The sequence below is a fragment of the Esox lucius genome, chromosome 19 (genome assembly GCF_011004845.1).
Source record: "Esox lucius isolate fEsoLuc1 chromosome 19, fEsoLuc1.pri, whole genome shotgun sequence".
NCBI lineage: Eukaryota > Metazoa > Chordata > Actinopteri > Esociformes > Esocidae > Esox > Esox lucius.
In genome coordinates this window covers 36301699-36324976 of record NC_047587.1, presented here as the reverse complement: position 1 = coordinate 36324976, position 23278 = coordinate 36301699, and the positions used below count along the sequence as shown (strand labels likewise).

At 39.6% G+C, this 23278-nt stretch overlaps 1 protein-coding gene across 3 annotated transcripts in view; it reads right to left on the bottom strand.

Moving 5' to 3' along the window:
• Positions 1-1409: 1409 nt before the first annotated feature.
• Positions 1410-23278, bottom strand: part of LOC105018465 (ethanolamine kinase 1) — a 57310-nt gene continuing 35441 nt past the window's right edge. Inside the window, exons 7-8 of one of the 3 annotated variants that reach the window (XM_010883905.4) lie at positions 7932-8005; positions 1410-2106 (exon numbers count right to left, since the gene is read on the bottom strand). In XM_010883905.4, the coding sequence (XP_010882207.1) occupies positions 2037-2106; positions 7932-8005 (144 nt within the window). In that variant the 3' untranslated portion in view covers positions 1410-2036. Of the gene's footprint in view, positions 2107-6904; positions 7735-7931; positions 8006-23278 lie in introns of those variants that run through there. The other 2 variants (XM_020040527.1, XM_020040526.1) reach the window with 2 other exon arrangements.

Genomic DNA, 23278 nt, shown 5'->3' with positions numbered 1-23278 from the left:
TAACGATATGTCGAAATATGTGGTGTTTTTATGATTTTTAATGGAAATCGTGTGTAAATGTTGGTCTAGCTAGCTAGCTATATGGTGGATCAGAAGCAGAACTAAGACATTTTAAAATGTATGATATAATCATCATGTCCATTTGGTCCGGCTAGTGTATTTTGAGCACAAAGGACTATGAGAACAGAGACTTCATGTCAATCTACACACAATAACATATAATTACAAAGCCAAAACATATTTTTCATTAATAATATGCACATTTATTGAAAATAAAAATGAATCTTTAATTTACACATGTTTTTTTTAGACCCTTTATTCACTAATTTGTAGATGCGTGTTTGGCAGCAATGACAATTTAGACTTTTTGGTTATGCCTCTACAAGTTTGCATACCTGGATTTGGGCAGGCTCCCCCTTTCTCCCTTGTAGATCCTCTCAAGATCTGTCAGATTGGATGGGGAGTGTTGGTAAACTGCTATCCCCAGGTCTTTATGCAGATGTTCAATGGGGTCTGGGCTAGGCCACTCAAGGACATTCAAAGACTCTTCTTGAGTGGCCTCCAGAAATGTCTTGGCTGTGTGCTTTGGATGGTTATACTTCTGGCAGGTTCTCCCATCCCAGCAGAGAAAATCTGAAGCTCTGTTCGAGTGTTCATTTTGTTTTTGGTCACCTTGATCACAAAGACCAAACTCCTGGGAACTTCAATGCTTTAGATTTTTTTTAAATAATGAGATCTATGTCAGAGGTCTACCTTGGATTTCATGTTTTTGCCATAACTGTAACAATTCTTGCATTTCTATGTTCAGCGTAAGTTTAAGTTCTGGTATTTCTGTTTTTATTTTTTATCTTCTTGTGTTGTGTCACATTTTTAATAGTGTGTTTTGGGTATGTCATAATGGGGCATTGTGTTTATATGAATGGCAAACACCTATCTCCTATTTATAACACAGAAAATCATCCAAAGACATGACTTTCCGAAGGCGCTGTAACTTTCTTTAAGGACTCCATTGTTTTCGACCTGTTGTCGCAACTGTTGTTGACCTGGTGTGTCAAACAAGAGTGTTTGTGTCAATTTTGTCCATTTTTGTCCCTATTAGTTCTGGTCCACTAAGGTCTCCACTAACCCATGCCATTGCTCATTCTAATCCAGCCCTTGGTGGTATCAGTCTACAACTTAAAGGACACATCACCCTCAACTATGTTCAGTACATGCTGTTATGGAGGCATGTTGTTCTTTGTTATGAAGGGTGCACTACTTTGAATATTTGGGATTTATTGACTCATGTTTCATTCTGGTTAAGAGTTCTAGGGTAGATGTATACAACACTGAATGCAATCTGTAGATTTTAGTACCTCGGAGATGAGACCATAGACAATACCTCCTATAGCTATGAAGAGAGAATAAACAAGAATAAACAACACATTTATTCCTGTGTTTCATTCACTTGTAATTATTTGTAATGAAATGCAGTTCATCTCAACCACTCCTATAGTATGTACAAGCAATTTCTATATCTTGCATTCATAGGTGAAATCACAGAAAAGAGCAAACCTCTAACAAAACAATGGAAGCAGAGCATGCTGATAATACCATCTTGAAATAATATAACACTGATGTGGTAACAGTGCCAGTGCCACCAGTGGAAATTGTTCTTTTTTCCCAACCGAGTTTAATGTTGAATAAGCCTGCAAATAAACCTCTTATGGTTTTAATGATCATTCTTAGTTCTTGTGGCTTTGAGTAACTTGGCTAAATGCAGGAACAATTAACGTCTTTCTGGCCTGGAAGGAATCACAATTTGCCAAATGCATTCATCTCCATACTCACTGTGGTAAAACAATTATTTGGAGAATCATTGGGAATTTTGCCAATTTTTTTTTGTCGCAATCAAGTATACATATTCAGGAAATTCAGAGGGTTACATTTCCTGTCATTTGTTTGCAACATTTTAAAATGCATCTACCAACAAAACCTACTATATAAAATACTAAGAAATATGTAGAAGACTTTCAATTTCTTCAGGCTCCGAGTTTCTAACTGACAGACAATCCAAAGTATTCATCCCTCTTCTCAAAGTAATATTTGAATCGGGCCATTGCGTACCTGCAGATAGAGGATAGAGAGAAAGAAAGACCATGAGGATTCCTACAATCCTCCAGTAAGGATTTATGGAAAACCCTTTACAGAAAAAACATATCAGTTTACTGTCAACATTTGACTATAGTTCAGCTAAATAAATTCAAATAACCCACCTAAAACATGAGCTAAGCTCCTTATGGGGTAAAACACACAAGAAATTACACATCTGGTGCTCACTCAAAGAAAATGTCTTCACCTGAACTCCAATGAGTTTTTAAAACATGGCTTTACTTCTAGATAAGCAAATAGATGAGAAGGGGGTTTTATTGTTCAACTTCCAAATTGCTCTGCAATGTGTGTGTATATATATATATATATATATATATAAAGAATTAGAAACTGTGTAGAAGATGATTTAGGATCAGCCCTAATTTTGTTTGTTTGGCCATAGATTCCCTTTTCAAGCTCTATTACACTGTGCTTCAGATTTCACCGTAGAGACCTTTTCATCAACACAAATGTGGTATGTTGCCATAGTGCTTTTTGGATGGGGGGGTTCATTATTCATTTGATAACAATTATCACAAACTTATTTCGATGAGGCCAGATATAAGTAGCTCGTTTCAGGCGTGAAGAAGGAAGCAATTAAGTGAAAGCACTTCACATCTTCCTCATTCTATGCCTTTCCTTTTCGAGGGGAAGACGGCAGCAGAGGAAAAACATGTGTAATTATACAGGGAGTAATTAGTAACAAAAAGGAGCGGTGAAAGATCAGGTAGAATCAGGTTGAATGTCAGTAATGATTGAGAGAGAGAGAGAGAATGTGATGAAACAAGTGAAAGGAGATGTCTATGCAAACAGATGGCTCAACACAAAACAGTAAGAAAACGTTACACTGCTTAATTGATTTAGAGAAAGGAGAGTGATGAAATCTAAATAAAGTGTACAAATATTGGTACAACCAGGGTCCGCCTCAGCTTTTTGTAGGCCCTAGAGATTTTGTAAGGGGGCCTCTCACAGAGAAATGTATTTTTGTGTCCCCAAACATTTCACTAGTTCTGTATATAAATTAAAATGCTTTGCATTTCATCCTGCATCCCACTGCTAGCTTGACTTTAAAACTAAGGAAGTTTGTGTCCCTTTCTCTCTGGTCTTACAATCAAATCCCAATGCCCCAAAGTAGTGGTAGGGGAGATTGGCCTCCAAAGGAAGCCATCAAATGGGACAATAAAACAGTTGTCCAGACTAGGGACAGTTGGTACGGTCAGCATTAACAGTACAGTTGTAATAATATGTGCAGCAGTAGGCTAGAGAATCAATTTTTGTGTTGATGTAAACCTACGTTAGGTTGTCTCAGTTGATTACTACTTTGATAAATTGATTACTACTTTGATAAATCGATTAATTGTTACATTACAACCATGCATTGAACATTAATGAAGTCTGTTCAAAATACAACGAACTCTCTGAAAAGCAGACAATGACACAGTTGTTTATGATAAATGTAGCGTGCTTGAGTGCTTTCCTTTTCTGTCATCATGACTCCATTTGTTCTCTTAGGTATGCATGCATCAATGTTGTGCTCCTCTGCTTCAGCTTTGCAAATCTTTTGTCAAACAGTCAGACTACATGAAGCACAAGAAGATGAGGTGTACTTGTCTATCCCCTGGTGATATTTATTTTAAGAATACAATTGTGAATTGCATTTTTTATGCAGTAGAAGTTCAATTTGTGTTGGAATTCTTAAGAACTAAATTATAAGCTATTATTTGAAGAACTTTATCTGAGTTTTTCTGAAGTTGAATGTACTGGGAAATTTGGCCTAATATACAACATACTGACGGAACAACACAGTAGAAACCCAATAGTTAACACCTAGAAATAAATTACCGTCCTGGAATCCAGTACTCCTTTAACATGATTGTTATTGCAATTAAAGGAACAAATTAATATGCTGTGATATTGTTACTGTCTAACATTCTAGGGTTCACAAAAAATGTGATGGCACTTGGCAAAATTATGGTGTTAAACCTAATGTATTGGTTACATTTCCAAACTGGCCCTGTTCGATTCAAGGCCACCGAATCAAGCCCCATCATTCATAATCAGCACATAACCATACTCACCTCTTAACTCATAGCTAATTAATGGCACAAATTGTAGGTGGAAGAGGTGAATTTCCAACTTAGTACTTAATGTTACTATGCCTTGTGTAGACTACCTCAGTTGGTAGAAAGGCAGGATACAAATCCAATAAATGATTGTCATTCATTCTTTTTTTCTTTTGGATAAGCTGATTATGGGACAGAGAAAAATCATATGATCAAATTAAACTGCTAAGACCAAAGTTTATAATCAATATGTTACCCGTTTTTTTGATTCCATGGGAAAATGTTTTCTGTTTGTATGGACAAACTGATTAACCTTTTGTCATGGTACGTTGAATCCTCGCAGAAAATAGCATTTGCTTTGGTTTTCTTTGCCTTTCATTACATTGTTTGCTTTGACTTTTATCTTCCCAAGAAATTGCTGTTTCATTCAAAGTTGCACCAAAGCTTCAACTTGTTGGAAAGTTAACCCTGAGAAAAGTGGTTTTGTATTTGTTTAAACCACGTTGGTTAACACTTATAAGTCTGAAGTCTGTGACTGCTCTTGCCCTTGGCCATTGTGCTTGTCATCGAAACAGAGTGAAATAGAGAGTCATTTACTCCTTAGTGCTATCTCAGTTTATACAGTAATGTGAACCTCACTGATCCACACTGATGCCCATATTGACAACCATCTGACCTTGGGCTCACTGATTGACAGGGCACTATGAGGAGGCTTAGGTAGAGCGCTCTGTGTAAAAAGTTTGCTTACTTTTAGTTTTTGAAGAATTTCTATAGTTCTGTTTTTGTGGTTTTTGGCTGAGCTAGTTTCATCAATGTCTCCCGTGGTCTTCACTGAAACGCAGTTAGTTTGGACTGCCATGACAATGACTTCAAGGGAAGAAAGAGAAGAACGGAGGACCTTGATACTGTAGCTCATAGAAGTGCTGTGTGATAAGCTTTGATTGAAGCTTTGGACCTGAATGTCTCTGACAATGCTTTTTTTTCTTATGATACAATTTGAACTGCTTTAACTCACAGGGAAATATTAACCGGTAATCAACACAATTACAATATAATGTATGTTTTAATGTGTGGTATACAGTCTCATATACAGTACTATGACTTTCATCCAACAGACATTCAGGGTTTGATCGTGCTAGTTTATCAAAAGTTATGTCCCAGTTCCTCCACTTATCTGATGACATTTCACCAAAACCACTTTGAGAAATGCCAGGGTCTAAGACAGAACATTACTGGTTGGGTCCCCACTGCGTAAAATGGTAGTATCACAAATGAGTCTGGGAAAAAGTTATTTGCTGACACTCCACACTCAGCCCATGTTTGTGTGTGACTGATGTTGTTTAGTTGTATTTTTGTTTAGATTAATTTGACAGTCTTCAAAATGTCCACATAGGACTCCAACTGGCAAATAAATGGAAAATATATTGTTGTTGTTGTTTTTTAAAAGGTTGTTCATTTGAAAAGGGTTGAAACGGTTTTAGATTTTCAGTCTACGTTTGTCATCTAAATTCTGTGAGTAAAGAGCTTTTATTATTGTTCATGTTTTATGGTGATTCAACTTTCGTAGTACTCCCCTTTATTTGCATCGATGTGCAAAGATGTTATGGAAAATATAAATCAATTGCTTGCTTTGATGGCTTTGTTGTTTTAATAGTGCAGATGTATGGCAGTTTTACCACAACGGATCTACATTTGAACCAGAAAGAAGTTCTAGTTGAGAGTGAATGATTACAAATATTCATTTTTATTCCATCCATGCATCTCTTGTAATTTGCAATGTGTCTCTAGAGATAACATAAGTCTATGGTTAAAGACTTACGTTATCTCTGTTATCTGACCTGATAAAGCCGAGTTAAAAATACCTACATTCAACTTCAACAGTATTATACGTATTATAACTCAGTTGGAAATATCCAACCCTGTCTCGCATTTGAATGATATATATATATATACTAGATATATTCTTCCTATTTAGTATTTATTCTTAAAGGCAGGGTAATTCACACACTCAAAAGCAGGTATGCTGTTTCACAATGTGCTTTTTGTGCCCGTCACCCATTCCAAACAGTGGGCCTCCTACTCATTTCCTCAGAATAATGTCTTTAGTAAAATTGGCTTTAGAAGTATGGAATAACCGCTGCCTTGCCAACACGTCCGCAAACTCAACCGCTGCCTCGCAGACACAAATGAAACCAAAAATAAATACATTCAGTATCAACGGCAGGGTGGGAGCCGAGGAGGGTGGGAGCCTGGGAGGGTGGGAGCCGGGGAGGGTGGGAGCCGGGGAGGGTGGGGCGCATGCTTTCCCTTATGGCTCCCTATTGTCACATTGCACATGTGTCTTTGGTTAAGCGTGAGGCCTAGTAGTCGCCTGTCATTTGTTGAGCAGTCGGCAGTGATTTGGCTTAAAGGAGAATGTTGCGATTTTATAACAATTGCTCCTCTTCCTAAAAGTAGTCTATGGGCCAAAATGAACAAAACTGATAGATATTCTCTTATTTATTGTTTGATATTCTCTTAGCATATTCTCTTATTTACAGCTCTGGAAAAAATGAAGAAACCACTGCACCTTTTTCTTTCCTTTCCAAAAAATTTCAAAAGGAATGTTTTGAGTGAGGAACAGAAGCATTCAATTTGCAGTGGTGTCTTTGTATTAACCCTTCTGTTCCTCACTCAAATCTTTACTTTGTGACTTTTTTGGTAAAGGAAAGAAAAAGTTGCAGTGGTCTCTTTATTTTTTCCCGAGCTGTATGTCAAAATCATGTTTAAATTCAAAAGCCATTTCAGGTCTTTCTTTTATACACAGTACATTTGCTCATACGTCCTACATAAATTTTGAGGCAGGTTGAAGTTGACTAAAAGCTGTTAAAAGATAACCTGCTCATGGAGCACCCTACACATAAAATATATATTTTTGGGCTGCATGGATGCATGTGAAATATATAAAACTGTAAATTTTGTGTGACATACATTTTTACATTTATTTGTTTTGAAGTACATTACTTATCCAATTTCTTACATTTCACATGGTATGGGACAGATCCCCCTGCCCTATAGAATACCTTAATTGTGAGAAACAACCTAACAAAGTTATTAAAAAGTAGAATCATGTGTTATTAAAGGGATAATGCAATGACAAAATGGGCAGAGAAAGAAATCCCCCCACAGACCTTCACCATGAGTACCGTCCCCCTTTCAGTGTAGGACATAGGCTCCTTGCTGGAAGCTCGAGAGAAAAGCTTTACCCATAAGCGGCGGGCGCTAACTCTGTTGTTTTCCACCTTTTTATGGTTAACCTTAAATGTGGGGTATATGGGTGTAACCTGACCCTCGCTATGTACTTTGGGGCAACTTGTGCCTGGAGCTTAGTGGGGCTAGACAGCTGAACCAAGGATGAGAGACAGACCGAGAGGACCAATGAGACTGGAACAATACTGCCTCTGTTCCATCTGCTCCTGCTGGATCGCATTTCCTCCAGGGTTCAGATAGAAAAGTGGTGGGGCCCCTGTCACTGATCCTCAGAGCGGGCGGAGAAGCCACACTGAGGGGAGGGTGCCGTGTGTCAATAGTGATTAACTTGAGCACAGGGCGACTGCTGGTGTTGCAGGGTACAATGGGACATGGGACAAAAGAGGAGGCAGAAAAAGAGAACGAGAGGGACATTTTCTGTTCAGAAATAAAAGTATTGGCCTATTGGCCTGTAAGACTGATGTCCAATGGTCTAGACAGGAGACTCACCTTTCAAAGTCAAAGTCGATGGAGGAGTATCTGGCTTGCAGGATGGCCCAGAGTCCCCAGAAAAAATTGGAGGCCTGTGAGGAATAACAGGATTAGGAGAAGCAAAAGAAACAACAGTTAGGATAACTCTGTTAGAAGGGTCATGCCTCATGTCAAGACTGTCAAAAAACAGTTCAACAACAAAAAAAGAAAACAGAAAAAGATTGTTTGTTTTCAATCTAGGATGTGTTGGGGCATCACCAAGACTTAATGTAAGCCTCATATGTGATAAAGGTTTTAACAGTTTTGTAAATTTGTAGATAAACTTGATGACATTATGTACATTCCAGAGGTGTCTTATTTCACATGACAAGACTTTGTGTCCCTACAGGAAAGAAGATATCACATCTGGTTTTTGCAAGAATTGCAAGTGAAACAATGGCTTTGAAAAACCTCAAACCAAATGTGACATTTCCCTCATGCAAACATAGTTATTGGAATACTTCTAATGATACATGTTTATAGTGGTACACTGATAAGCAAAACAAATCCATGATTTATAAATTGTGGTTTAAACTCACAATCTGGTTGTGAGCTGTACCGATTTTTCTGCTGCACCACAAAGTCTGTAGTATTCCCCTGTACATGAACGAGCTACAAATTACAAAAAACAGTAACTGTAATCCGTTATTTTATCATCTAAAATATTGTAATCGGATTACAGATACTTTTGAAAAAATTTATGATTATTTCTTGGATTACTTCAATTGAAAAAGAATAGGTGCACGAAATTATGAACCTATGATACTTTGCATGTTATATATTTTTTAATGTAATGTTTTAAAAACATTATGTTTTATAATTATTATTTGAACCCAAATAACAATTTCGGTGTTGTGTGTGTGATCGTCATGCATGCCGAGGCGGGCGCGCACAACCAGATTAGTGTCCGATGAGCTAGTTAAATTCTCTCCGGTTTCGGTTGGTTGGATAGCTGGTAAAAACGGAGTATATCTACGCTAATCTTATAGCCAACCCATATCAAATGTGATTTTGTTACCTTCTCTTGCAAGGCCGTAATTACAATTTATATTGACGGGGACACATCCACCCCAATATTCAAATATGCTCAAAATGTCCCACCCAATAAATTAATATATAAATTACAAATAAAATAAATGCGCTATGTTAGGACAGGGAACCATGCACCACGGTCCAAAAAAATAATTAGCAAATGTAAACATAATCATAACTAAACAACAATTGCCGATTTTATTACTACCGGTTCTAGTTTTATACGGTTTACTGCAGTTCTGCGTGTATGTCCAGTTGCCGTACCACAGCAGAAGCCGTACAGTGGTCGACTACTTTAAGCGGTGTTGGCATTTCTGCGGGTCTCTGAAAATTTTATTGGCGGCGGGTCTTTGGGCTAGCTACTTGGGCCGCACAATTTGTCTTTATAATTGCTATATCGAGTGTTTTTATGCCATTATCACAGTCTGACGTCAGCAACGGTAGGATCCGCAGCATCACATGCGTAGGCTATACCGCATCTTAAGTTTTGTTCCCGGGGTTGGGGGACTCCCTTATAAAATTTTCAACAAAAAGTTGGGCAAGATTTCAGGGATTTTGGCCTGGTTTTGGGCAGTCGTTGTTCTCGAAATGTTTTGCTTAACTTGGCAACACTGTCTGTAAGTGCTGTTGGTAGGTACAATTAATCTCATTACTTTCAAATGTATTCAAACGTGGGAAACTACAATGCAATGTGAGTGTTACGCTATCACTCATTCCATTCTTTCTGCCGATTGTCATTTTGCGCAGGAACTGTAATTGTGGAAAGTTTCCTAAAAAATTTCAGTGATTGCATGGAGTGTAAACAAAAGTTTTGGGTGAAAAAGGGCCGATTTGCGAGTGCTAATAAATAAACAGTCACTAATGTTATCTACCATAGCTATTACCTAAAGCTAATTAGCCACACATTCACCCAGCGACCCACAATGGTGCTCATGTGCGTATTCAACTGACGTAAATGTCTTACGTGAAGGATTTTTTAGATTTGTCAGAATGCCCGCGTGAAGTCTGAGTAAAGTGTCAATCATTTATGTTGCGCTGCATGTATAATTTATGCAGACAGTAATCGTGTGCATTGATTGCATATTCGTATAGTATACTGTATAGTTGTATTTGCTTACTGTATGATAAATAGCTTTATTTGTGTTTGTTTGATTAAAGTGCAAGTCAGCTTATTAGTCAGCTTTCATTCACAGTGAGTGTTATCATGAGCACAAGGAAGGGTGGCAGTGACATTCATCAGTTTTTTGGGCAGCCTCAGAAAAGAATAGTAAGCTGAGAGCAGTGAGAAAATGAGTACCAGTCAGATTATAGAAGTACAGTGGGGAGAACAAGTATTTGATACACTGCCGATTTTGCAGGTTTTCCCACTTACAAAGCATGTAGAAGTCTGTCATTTTTATCATAGGTCCTCTTCAACTGTGAGTGACGCAATCTAAAACAAAAATCCAGAAAAATCCAGAAAATCACATTGTAATTAATTAGCATTTTATTGCATGACATGGTGAAGATAGAGCTGAGCCGCAAGGCGAAGCTATCGATTTACCGGTCAATCTACGTTCCTACTCTCACCTATGGTCATGAGCTTTGGGTCATGACCGAAAGGACAAGATCCCGGATACAGGCGGCCGAAATGAGCTTTCTCCGCAGGGTGGCTGGGCGATCCCTTAGAGATAGGGTGAGAAGCTCGGTCACCCGGGAGGAGCTCAGAGTAGAGCCGCTGCTCCTCCACATCGAGAGGGGTCAGCTGAGGTGGCTTGGGCATCTGTTTCGGACGCCTCCGGAACGCCTTCCCGGGGAAGACCTAGGACTCGCTGGAGGGACTATGTCTCCCGGCTGGCCTGGGAACGCCTCGGTGTCCCCCCGGAAGAGCTGGAGGAAGTGTCTAGGGAGAGACTGGTGCCCCCGCGACCCAGCCCCGGATAAGCGGTAGATGATGGATGGATGGATGCATGACATAAGTATTTGATACATCAGAAAAGCAGAACTTAATATGTGGTACAGAAACCTTTGTTTGCAATTACAGACATCATACGTTTCCTGTAGTTCTTGACCAGGTTTGCACACACAGATTTTGGCCCACTCCCCCATACAGACCTTCTCCAGATCCTTCAGGTTTCGGGGCTGTCGCTTGGCAATACAGACTTTCAGCTCCCTCCAAAGATTTTCTATTGGGTTCAGGTCTGGAGACTGGCTAGGCCACTCCAGGACCTTGAGATGCTTCCTACGGAGCCACTCTTTAGTTGCCCTGGCTGTGTGTTTCGGGTCATTGTCATGCTGGAAGACCCAGCCACGACCCATCTTCAATGCTCTTACTGAGGGAAGGAGGTTGTTTGGCCAAGATCTCGTGATACATGGCCCCATCCATCCTCCCCTCAATACGGTGCAGTCGTCCTGTCCCCTTTGCAGAATTTCCACCTTTCCATGGAAAGCATGTTTCCACCTCCATGCTTCATGGTTGGGATGGTGTTCTTGGGGTTCTACTCATCCTTCTTCCTCCAAACACGGTGAGTGGAGTTTAGACCAAAAAGCTCTGTTTTTGTCTCATCACACCACATTCATTTCTCCCATTCCTCCTCTGGATCATCCAGATGGTCATTTGCAAACTTCAGATGGGCCTGGACTTGAGCAGGGGGACCTTGCGTGCACTGGAGGATTTTTATCCATGACGGCGTAGTGTGTTAATAATGGTTTTCTTTGAGACTGTGGTCCCAGCTCTCTTCAGGTCATAGACCAGGTCCTGCCGTGTAGTTCTGGGCTGATCCCTCACCTTCCTCATGATCATTGATGCCCCATGAGGTGAGATCTTGCATGGAGCCCATGCAAGATCTCACCTCGTGATCTTCTTTCCTTTTTATTGCCCAGCGACAGCACCAGATCTTCTTCCATTTTCTAATAATTGCGCCAACAGTTGTTGCCTTCTGACCAAGCTGCTTGCCTATTGTCCTGTAGCCCATCCCAGCCTTGTGCAGGTCTACAATTTTATCCCTGATGTCCTTACACAGCTCTCTGGTCTTGGCCATTGTGGAGAGGTTGGAGTCTGTTTGATTGAGTGTGTGGACAGGTGTCTTTTATACAGGTAACGAGTTCAAACAGGTGCAGTTAATACAGGCAATGAGTGGAGAACAGGAGGGCTTCTTAAAGAAAAACTAACAGGTCTGTAATAGCCGGAATTTTTACTGGTTGGTAGGTGATCAAATACTTATGTCATGCAATAAAATGCAAATTAATTATAAATAAATCCGACAATGTGATTTTGTGGATTTTTGTTTTAGATTCTGCCTCTCACAGTTGAAGTGTACCTATGATAAAAATTACAGACTTCTACATGCTTTGTAAGCAGGAAAACCTGCAAAATCGGCAGTTTATCAAATACTTGTTCTCCCCACTGTATACAGGAACACAAGAGGTGAGTCAATGTTTATTGATATAATAATCATTGCTATTCAGATCAGAAATGGTAAGTAATCCATTCCTGAACATCATGGTAAGAAACACAACATGTTTACTGATAGTATATATTTCATGTTCACTTTGGTGCGTTCAGAGTAAAGAGAGAGAGGGAGAGAGAGAGAGAGAGCATGTGACATGGAAGTGAGTGAGAAAATGAGCAAATATTGATGACCAATCTGATATCACCATGTTGGTGTTGTTCCGGCGACATCATTTTTAATGTTGGCACAACTGAGGTTAGATTTAGGCACAGGTGTCTCTGAGGTTAGGGTTAGGCACAAGTACCACTAAGGTTAAGTTTAGGTCAAAGGGTGGGGAACAAGAGAATATTCTGTCTTTGGACTGGGGTAACCAACTAACTACAGGTCAGTTGTAATAATGGTCCTGGAGCAACATTAATTATGATATGGTAGGAATAACACCCACACAGTGATATCAGGTTGTTTGAATATTGATGGTTAAGAGTCTTACATGATTTTTATATTGCCCACACCTGTTACTTGCCCCAGGTGACTTTAAAGGAGCATCACATGCTTGAAACAATCTTATTTATCCACAATTTCGAAATGGTGCCAATCATTTTGTCCAGCCCATTTTTGGGGTTTTGTGTGCAATTATGTCCAATTTGCTTTTTTTCCTTCTTTCTTTTGTTTTGTTCCAATACACACAAAGGGAATAAACATGTGTATAGCAAAACATGTGTTAATGCAATACTTTTCTGTGAGAAATACTTGATTTTCTGGAGAAATGTCAACACTTTTGGCCTAGACTGTATAAATATTTTAAACATATTTGAATGTTTTTCTTGGGGGGGGACCCAGACCCCCGGCTGATTTGGTCCCCCCAATGTTGACTCCATGGCTACGGCCTTGTATTGACACATGTTTCTCAGAACAATGATAGGCGATTGGCCTACCTGGTGTTCTATCTTCTTCAGACAGGAATTGTTTAGAAGATTAGGCAACTATTTGTTAGATAGCTATTCGTGGTGCTGCATTCAAGAAGAAATATCATATGGAATTTATCACGATATTTGAGAAGAAAATGTGTGTGAAGAGTCACTCTGCCAAAGGATGATGATTTGCATTTGATGCAGCCACCTCAACTCCACACAGGTAGGCTGTGTGATTCTGCTTGCTTTGCATCTCAGATAATTGCGTTAATTGTTTATCATTGGCTGCTGATGACATTGACTGTAAGCTAAGAGTGCAGGTGTATAATCACAGTTTATTTCATTAATTTGCGTATTGAAAATCCATTGCTGGTGGTCCTAATAATTGCAGGTTATTGTTGCTGGGGTGAAACGTAGGCTATTTGTGTGCAGGTTTTCACAATTGCGAACCTGCATTCGTGCCTGGTGTTTCTGCAATGTTTTGACAATGTTGGTGGTTGTGGAGCAAAACATCACACTACTGCAGATTTAGTGTACGTGCGAAAAGCTATGGACATCTTGATTTTTATATAGAGTAATGTCAACACCATTTTTGAGAAATTGCCATTAATTTTTCAAAGATGTTTTGAAGCAATAAAAAAAAATGAACAAAACAAATAACAGAATAGCCTATCACATCCTTAGATTTTGGGTCATGTTCAGATAAAAAGTCAGATTCTGGAAGATCGAGGGTTATTGGATTAATTGGAATGAATATCTGACAGACCTGTAGCGTGTAATGTAGAGATGTAGCCCAATCATATTGAAGTAGAAAGCAATGGTTTAGAAACCCTTTCTAAATGCACTGTACATAAGGTAAAATGCTAATTCTGTTTTTGGCCAGTTATCTAAACTCTTCTAATGCCTCTTAATATGTGAGTAATCTAAAATATTTTCAGATTATGTTACTGAGTTTGAGTAATCAAAAGTTACATTACTGTTTACAAATGTGGTCAGGTAACTTGTTACTGTAATGGATTACATTTAAAAAGTAACCTATCCTACCCTGAATGCACTTAGCAAATGAAAGCTAGTTGCTCTGCTATTTAACTTATCTGTTCATCTGACTATTACCAATGTTGTCTAATTGTGGGGTATTTTACCCAGTTTAAATTTTTTCGGGGGAGGAGTTGTGAAACACAGAAAATCGAATAGTATCCTGCAAGTAGAGTAGCAAAAAATTGGCTAGATCACATTTTGAGGCTGACAAATAAAAAAAATTCTATTTTCTTCCCTTGACCAAGGCAATTAACCCAACTGCTATACTGGTGGCCTCATATGCCAATACCCCACACATCTCCACGACAGAGTGGTTAGGTTTAAATTGTCACTTTGTGTAGTAGAAGTGTCTGATATTCCAATATTCATCTATAAAAATATTCCATGAAATAATATTCTAATGTCTGATATTAGAAATGTATGGTTGGCTTCAAATATTTTTTTTACCAAGATGTGCGAACTCTTTGAAATGTAGGTGAGGCAGTTTATTATTGAGGACTCGATATCATGTTTGGGAGCATGGCCTTAAACCTACTGTATTTGTGTCAGCCATCAGTAACAATATGTAACGTTTGTCACTACGTGGATCAAGGTTAAGCACCTCCAAAATCAAAGTCAGTTCTGTTACTGCAAGAAACTGAGATCAACAGGGGCTGTCCTAAAGGGGAAGCTTCTGATAGGCTGCTGCTACAGTATGCTGCCAATCAAGCATATCTGTCTGCATGTTGTCAACAGATGAGTCATTTAGTTTCACTGGGACATACTGTCAGTGGCATCAAGTTTCATGTAGGTTACAGAAAATGTTTTGGCTGCAAGCTAATCATTATTCTGACACAGAATATTTTCAAGTTAAGACAAAACACATTCACAGTAACATTTAACAAAAAGTTAGAGTGTTTATGATTACATAATAGGCCAAAGGTACAAAAGTATTACATAATAGTCCAAAGGTACAACGCTTACCGTTTGAGGTTGATGGTAATCATTTTTCAAAGTGGATACAGATACTAATTATTAGGACTCATAAAAAGCTGATATCCGATTATTAAAGAAGATGGAATGAACAATCAGCATTGTTCATTCCAATCTGGAATGAGGAACGATAATATTTGGATAATTATTGTAAGTTAATTTCTATGTCCTTAAATGAGACTTGGTCTGTATGTTTCTTGGCAATTTGTATAGTTTTTTCAAATACTTGATGGTTTTTCAATGTTAAGATTTCACACTGCAACAATAGCACTAAGATACTCACATACACAACAGCATAGTTATTAAGAGTTAAAATTTCATGGTCGGTGCCTTCAAACATAGGCTTGATATGAGAGAAAATATCGCTCAAGGGTTGAAACGGTTTGCCTAACTAGCTTACTGTCAACCATGCAAATTAATTTGCATTGAATGAGTTCCTAGGCTACTACAACATATTAGAGAGGCTGTGCCTTAAAATTAGTAGCCCGAGTGTTAAATGTTCCAAAAGCAAGTAATTTTTGCAATTTTTTTATTCAGTTTGCACATTATGTAGGCTTTGAATTTTAGAAATGAGGTTATCTACACTGTTTTTACCCAAGTGTTTGAATTCATAATTGAAATTGCAATTACATTTCTCCAAAATGCTTTGGTTTTCACCTGGTTTCATGATGTCATACTCCAGCCTACACACATTCAAGGCCAGAATAAGCAAAACCATCTGAGGTCATTGAGTTGCCAACTTGAATGCCTCATGTCGGAAAGTCAGCTTTTATCTGTGTGGCAGTTGATCATTGTGTATTTCCACCGTTTGAGCACTCCTTTCTCCTGTGGCCACGTCCTGGGAAGATGGCTACAGTGATATGGGCCTTAAATGTCTTGATTGCATTACATATGTTGGAAACCAGAACATCAAGGTCTCTGTCGATGGATTTTTAACCCTGAGATTGTCGATGCTTGGCTACAATATTGTGTCTGACCTCCTTAGACATTCTCTGGTTTTCAGTTTTTTATCCATGCTGATTGTGGTACACACAAAACATGAGAATCTTGTTTTTTTCAATCTGGTTGAATTAATGATTTTCATATTGCAGGCACTTTCAACTCACCACAGCCGACTTGTGTTCTAAAGAGAAGGAGAATCACCTGCTTGAAATCAAATTATTTCCAACATTTTCTAGAAAGTTTTCAATAATTTGGTTCGGGCCATTTTAGGATGTCTTTGTGGAATGAGCTTTAGTAAGATTTAGTGAATTATTTAAATTCTAGGGTTTTGTTCAACAGCAAAAGATATATATTCATGGATTCCAAAATACAAATGTTTAATAGTTTTCTAAAATAAATTGTGCATTCTTTGTATAAAGTACAAGGGTATCAGTACTTTTGGCCATGAATGTACTATTAGTCTGCGGCCAAATCTTTTCATGCTCACAGTTCCGGTGGCGTAACATGACATGACAAGACATTTCTTGTTGTTAGGGGCAAAGAGGTTATAGGTTTAAAATGTTTTTTTTTTGCTGTTCAAATCAGAATACAGCAACACACTTTCATTGTATATTGTAATACCAGCTTAATCTCCTTTTAGATCTTATGACAGCGGGAATGTCAGGTAGGTAGAGGTTGTGAGTTTGGTCCAAAGGAAAATTCATACTACTCTTGTAACGTTTACTTTTTCCTGAACCCCAGCAATAACTATTACACATCGAGTTCGATCTATAGAAACTCATACTAACTATAGGTAACCAGTCGCTGTGTCCATATGTATCTTAGTGTGTATGAGCGGTAAGAACAAAACACAACGCTGATCAATAAGAAAATTTTCAAACTATATTACAGGACAAAGCCTACAGCCAATAAGTTCCTCTACTTCCACCCAAATCACTCGACTCCCAATGTCCACTACCCAATGTCCACCCTAACATAATGGTGATAAAGTCCAACTTCATTACGCATCTTCGCCAGCATAAAGAAAACATCGGCGTGGCACACAAAAATAAAAAATAAAGAAATATGAAAATCAAAACGATGTCACCCTGTGGTAAGTAAACCTTTGGCTGGGGCAAATATCCATATCCGTGAAGGAGCAGAGCTTCACATGAGGTAGAGCCTATCCGTCGATCGGCGATATATCCGTGTGGGAGGCAAAGCAAAACGTCCCTTCTCTGAAAACACAAAACCTAACATTTCCCTTTTAATGTCCCATCCCCATAATTCCCATGTCTTACAGTGACGGCAGACCTAAGGCCAATTTACCCCACAACCCTATACACCTTTTAACTTAGTCAGGTGGTATTAGATACTACATGGCCTGGGACTTAAGACCCTTTTGACTACTTTTGATACTACCTGTATCAGATATGTAGGCATGTGTGTAACTGTTGTTACACTCTAACACTGTCATCTGTTTTCAGATGTTCTTTTGCACAATTTTCACGTTGTTGTCCTCTCTGTGTCGTTTTCATGTCAAATAACATTATCAGTTGTGAAAACATTGTTATTTTCCATTAGGGGCTCCCATGAACTGCATGAAAATGTACATATCTCTCTTTTGGTGCTTATCAAGAAAAAGGGAGACTGCTCATATGAAGTAGTTTTCTTATAACTGCTCTCATAGGTTCATAGGCCTCCACGCCTCCATACTGTTCAGCTGTCATCCACCCTAATTGTAATACTGTATGGTGGGACCACTGATATTTCTTAACGAGTTCCAGGCGGACCTCTGTTCTGTGGCCGAGTGATATAATCACATTTTTATTTGATAATCAAATGAAGGACGGAATGAAATACTGTTGCAGTGTGTGGTTTCCCCTTTCGGTTTTTTTCCTGGCAATTTGTCATCTGCAACGTCTCTCCCCGAACTAGATGGAGATTGAGTGTGTCTGTTCTTTTGCTATGATTAATAACTCCCCTCCATTAAGTTGCCATTAGTCTAATGCTAAGCGGATGACAATGACAGGTAGCCAGAGATTAAACATACTAATACTACCAGATAGAGGGGTGACATTACAGTCACAGTCTTTGGCCCTTCATTACATCAGGGGGTTTCCCGAGGGGCCGAGGATGAGAAGTTGTGAAGAGCCTACTGTGCTTCAAACTGCTCTGTATGAGCTTAAGGGAAGGAGCAGCAGAGAAGCTTGCCTCCCAAGATCTTAGCCAGAGACACTCTTTATTGATGCAATAGCATCGTATTCCCTATTAAAGGATAATTTCACTAATTTACAACTTAATGATTCCTCCCCCTGAGTGTAGTCAGTGAGCTAAGAGAAACTGACACGATTCAGTTTTACAAACTTTAACTAATGTAGGCACCTCTTGCTAACAGTCCATGGAACCGATGGGGGTATGTGAACAAGAATTGCAAAATCACCTGAAAACAAATGTGACATAAAAACCTAAAACCTAGTAGAACTGCACAAAGCTGAAGTTTGTAATGGCAGTTAAAAGAAATCTAAACTTTGGATTAGAGTTTCTCTTGGCCCATAGACTACTCTCATGGAGAGAATCCATCTAACATGTGGTTGCAAAATTCCCCTTTAAAGGACTATGGGAAATATAACAGACTCTGTAGTTCAATAGGGCATCTAGTTGTAATTAATGGACAACGTAAGATTTCTTTCTGTGGACCTATGTTCTCCTATTAACTGACATTGTACTCTGAAAACACTTCAAACAAACTTCAAATATCCTGTCAAATAACTAATAAAGAGCTGAGTATGTTAGGAATATTGGGAATGTTCTAGTTTTATCTCCTCAGATATAAATGAAAAACAGCTAAGCCATGCTTTTCTCTCGTGATTGTTTTTGATAAACAACATATTCACCATAGACATAAAGTATACGCCAGACTTGTAAATATCTTGGACAGGAAACCTGACTCCCCCATTAATTGTCAGTTTGTGACTTCTCCCACTTCACCAAGCCAGAGTTCTCGGTTTGTCATAGAAATCTGATTTCAATCAACAAGATGTTATCACTGTTCTTATTCATTTCCAGGCCGTGTTTTTTTTTCTAACTCCCTCCATGTTTTGGCTGAGGCAGAGTTATTTTAAAATGAAACTGCTTTCTCATCATCTCTGGGCTATTTTGAGAGACATTGACACTTCCCAAGTAGTAACTAAGACAATTCTGTGTATTGTGTTGACTTATGAAAGCACCATTAGTCTGGTCCAACACCACTTGGGCCTCCAACAACTGAAGATTGTGGTTTATTAAAAAACACATCTTGGCTGCTTTCTGTCATTTTTCTTGCAGTGGCTTCAAATCCACAACGAGGAGTGTCAAAATGCGTAGAATTCTAGCTCGATCATATAGAATAGGTGGGAGTTTTTGGATATCTAGACCAGTACATGGCCATTTTTGGATATCTAGACCAGTACATGGCCATTTTTGGATATAAATTGGAATTCTGAACCTTGCCAGTGTTAGTTACAATGTTGTGATTTAGGCACTCCTGCACAAACTACAGTACCTTTGTTTCTGCATGCATGGTGTCCGTGGGTCCTTAGAATGTCCCAAATGTAAGGCCTCATAATGTCTTAGATTCTCTTAAACACATGATCGCTCTGATCGCTTAACGGCCAAGGAATATGAGGCCATTTTATAGGATCAGGTGCACCCTGTGGAGCCAACACTATTCCCTCATGATGTTCTAATATTCCAGGATGATTAAGCCCCCATACAAACAGCTAAACAAATTCCAGAATGGTTTTATGAACACCAGGATGACGTCAAACGCCTTACATTGCCTCCCCAATCAATAGATCTGAACATCATTGAACATCATAGGAAGTTCTGGTGCGCAGAATATGGAGTATATTTCCATGTCCTATATCCCTCAAAGAACTGGTGGCTTTTCTTGAAGAATCGGGCAATATCTCACTCTGCACAGTTCAGGAATTGTATGACAGAATTCCAAGAAGGATTGAAGCAGTTCTAAGGGCAGTTAGGTCCTTATGCACCAGCTTCCTGTGCCGAGTATAGAATGGTCGCACTGACAAAGGCTCTGCATTTTGCATTGTTGACATTGTTTATATTTTTATTTTTGTTCATGCTGCACCGTCGCTCATACAGTATGATTGACTAGCACTTTTGGAAATTCATTCATCACTGAATACGGACTTCCTCACTACTTACATTACGTACCAGAGTGCTTGCTGTGATTCCTTTGCTCTGCCGCCGATTTGTTTACCAATATGCCGACAGAGAAAGAAGAGAGGTAAACGTGCTAGTCTCTTATGTAGATCTTGGACGAGATACTGTAACCCACTGGTTTTTCCATCTACTGGCAGGACGGAACTTTGGAGTCAGGTAAACGTAAAGAGGGGTCTGCATTGTGCTTAACTCTCGCTGGGGCTTGGATGTTGCAGTACTTTCACCACACTGTTCACCAGACCTGGAGCCACTAACTGTAAAAGTACAGCCCTTCTACCCTCCGTGGGAATTCAGGAATACATACCCCAAAGGGCGGATAGAACGCTTGCACTGAAGGACCTATATGGAGTAAATAATGGACTAGAGGACGCACACCCTGAGGCGGCTTTTATTGTTTTTTAACGACTTCAAAAGGGAAGTTTTGCCAAAATACCACCAGCACATTTACTTTCCTACCCATGGGGATCAGACTCTTGACCATTGTTATTCACAAATACGAAGCTACAAACCCCTCCCCCGCTAAGCTTTTGGTAAGGCGGATCAAACATTGATTCTGCTGCTCCCATCCTATAGACAATACCTAAAACAGGATAAACAATTTTTTCGGGCAGTTCAATGCTGGAATGAGGAATACATTACCACTCACCAGGACTGTTTTGAAACAATGCAGTAAATGTTCAGACTTTCCCCAATCAAAAAGCCCTGGGTTAATGGTAATGTCTGTATTATGTTCAGAGCACAGTCCTCTGCCTATACCTCTGGGGACCTGGAGGCTTTGGGGAGATCTAGATATGACCAACAGAGGCTATCAGAGATGGAAAAAGAGGCTACAGGGATAAGTTGAGACTAACTACCACAGCTCTGACCCGGGATGTATGTTGTGTAGACTGCAACATTAACAATAAAGGGAGAAAGAGCAATAGCAATGATGCCCAGCCTGCCACCTCCCTCCCCGACAAGTTCAACTCCTTCTATGCTCGGTTTGAGGTGACCTACACCATTCCTTCTGGAAGGCAAGCTGAGGATCAGGACGGCTGCACTCTGTCCCTAACCACGGCTGACGTCAGGAGAGCTCTTAAAAGAGTGAACATCATCCATCATCATGAAGTGCTTCGAGCGGCTGGTCAGAACCCACATCTGCTCCACCCTTCCTGACACCTGGGACCCTTACAATTAACATACTGCCCCAATCGATCTACAAATGATGCCATCGCCCTGAAGACACATACGTGAGGATGCTGTTCGTGGACTACTGCTCAGCATTCAAAACTATTGTGCCCACTGAGCTTGTTCATAAGCTCAGGACCCTGGGACTTAGCACGTCCCTTTGCAATTGGATCCTGGACATCCTTATGGGCAGACCCCAGGGTAAGAATGGGCAACCACTCCTCCGCGCTGACCCTGAGCACCAGAGCCCCCCAAGGCTGTGTACTACGTCCCCTCCTGTACTCCCTGTTCACACATGACTGCATGGTCACACACATCTTCAACGTCATCCTTAAGTTTGCGGACAAAACAACCATCCTGGGTCTCATCTCCAACAATGATGAGACCGCTTACAGAGAGGAAGTAAAGAACCTGGCTACATGGTGCCTGGACAACACCCCCTCTTTTAACGTCTGCAAGACTAAGGAGATGACCGTGGACTTCAGGAAGCGGCAGAGGGGGGTGTCATGCCCCCATACACATCGCTGGAGCTGATGTGTAGAGAGTCTCCAACTTCAGGTTCCTCAGTGTGTTCAAAGATCACCTCACTTCCAGGCAAGCAAACTCGACAGTGATATCTGCCCAAAAGCGACTAAATTCCTGAGGAGACTCAAGATGTTTGGCATGTCAGAAAAAACTCTCACCAACTTCTACAGGTACACCATTGAGAGTGTCCTCTCAGGCTGCATTGCTTCATTGTATGGCAGCTGCTCCGCTGCTGATCACAAGTCACTTCAGTGGGTGGTGAAGTCTGCGGAGCACATCATTGGCTGCCATCTCTCCTTGTCGAAGGCAGCTACCATACATAGTGCCTTAGGAAAGCACAGAACATCATCAAAGACTGCAGCCACCCAGGCAATGGTCTCTTCCCACTGCTGCCGTCTGGTAGATGCTACCAGAGCATCGGGGCAAGCACTTCCAGACTCAAATTCCAAATGCTCTGATGTCTTTCCATGTACATTCAATGTACACAAGAATATTCTTTTGAATGTACCATTCATAGGCATCGTACACTCATTATATTTACAATATTCAATACCTCTACCCATAGTGTTCATATTCCCCAATTTACACTCTTTAAAATTGCTGATTATTGTGAGTTAATTTAAAATTTAAAATGTTTCCCCCTCAAATATTTCTGTTTGTTTTTCAACTGAATTGTTCTAGGTAACATATAATACGTACAGGTCACATTAAAGGTGGAAAAGGTTCTGACATGATTTATCTTTGTCACATTCTTTTACATCACAAGGACCTGGCATTTTAACAGGGGTGTAGATGTGTTGACTGACAAGATTGTACCGTTCACTTACAACTCCTAAAATATTTTATAAAAATACGAAAATGATTATAGCGAATAATTATTTTGATTGAGTGTAAAAATAAAAACCAATATCGCAGCTATCCGCGAAATCACGATTTCAGTATGATTTCAAATAATCAGGAAGCCCTACTCTTCAGCTGCACTTCTTATATTGCTCTTACAATAATGATTCATAAAACTGATCCTATATTCAGAGCTGCCAGAATCAGATGGCAACAATGACAAGACCTGTAACCGGTACACTCACTCTCTCTCCCTCGGTGG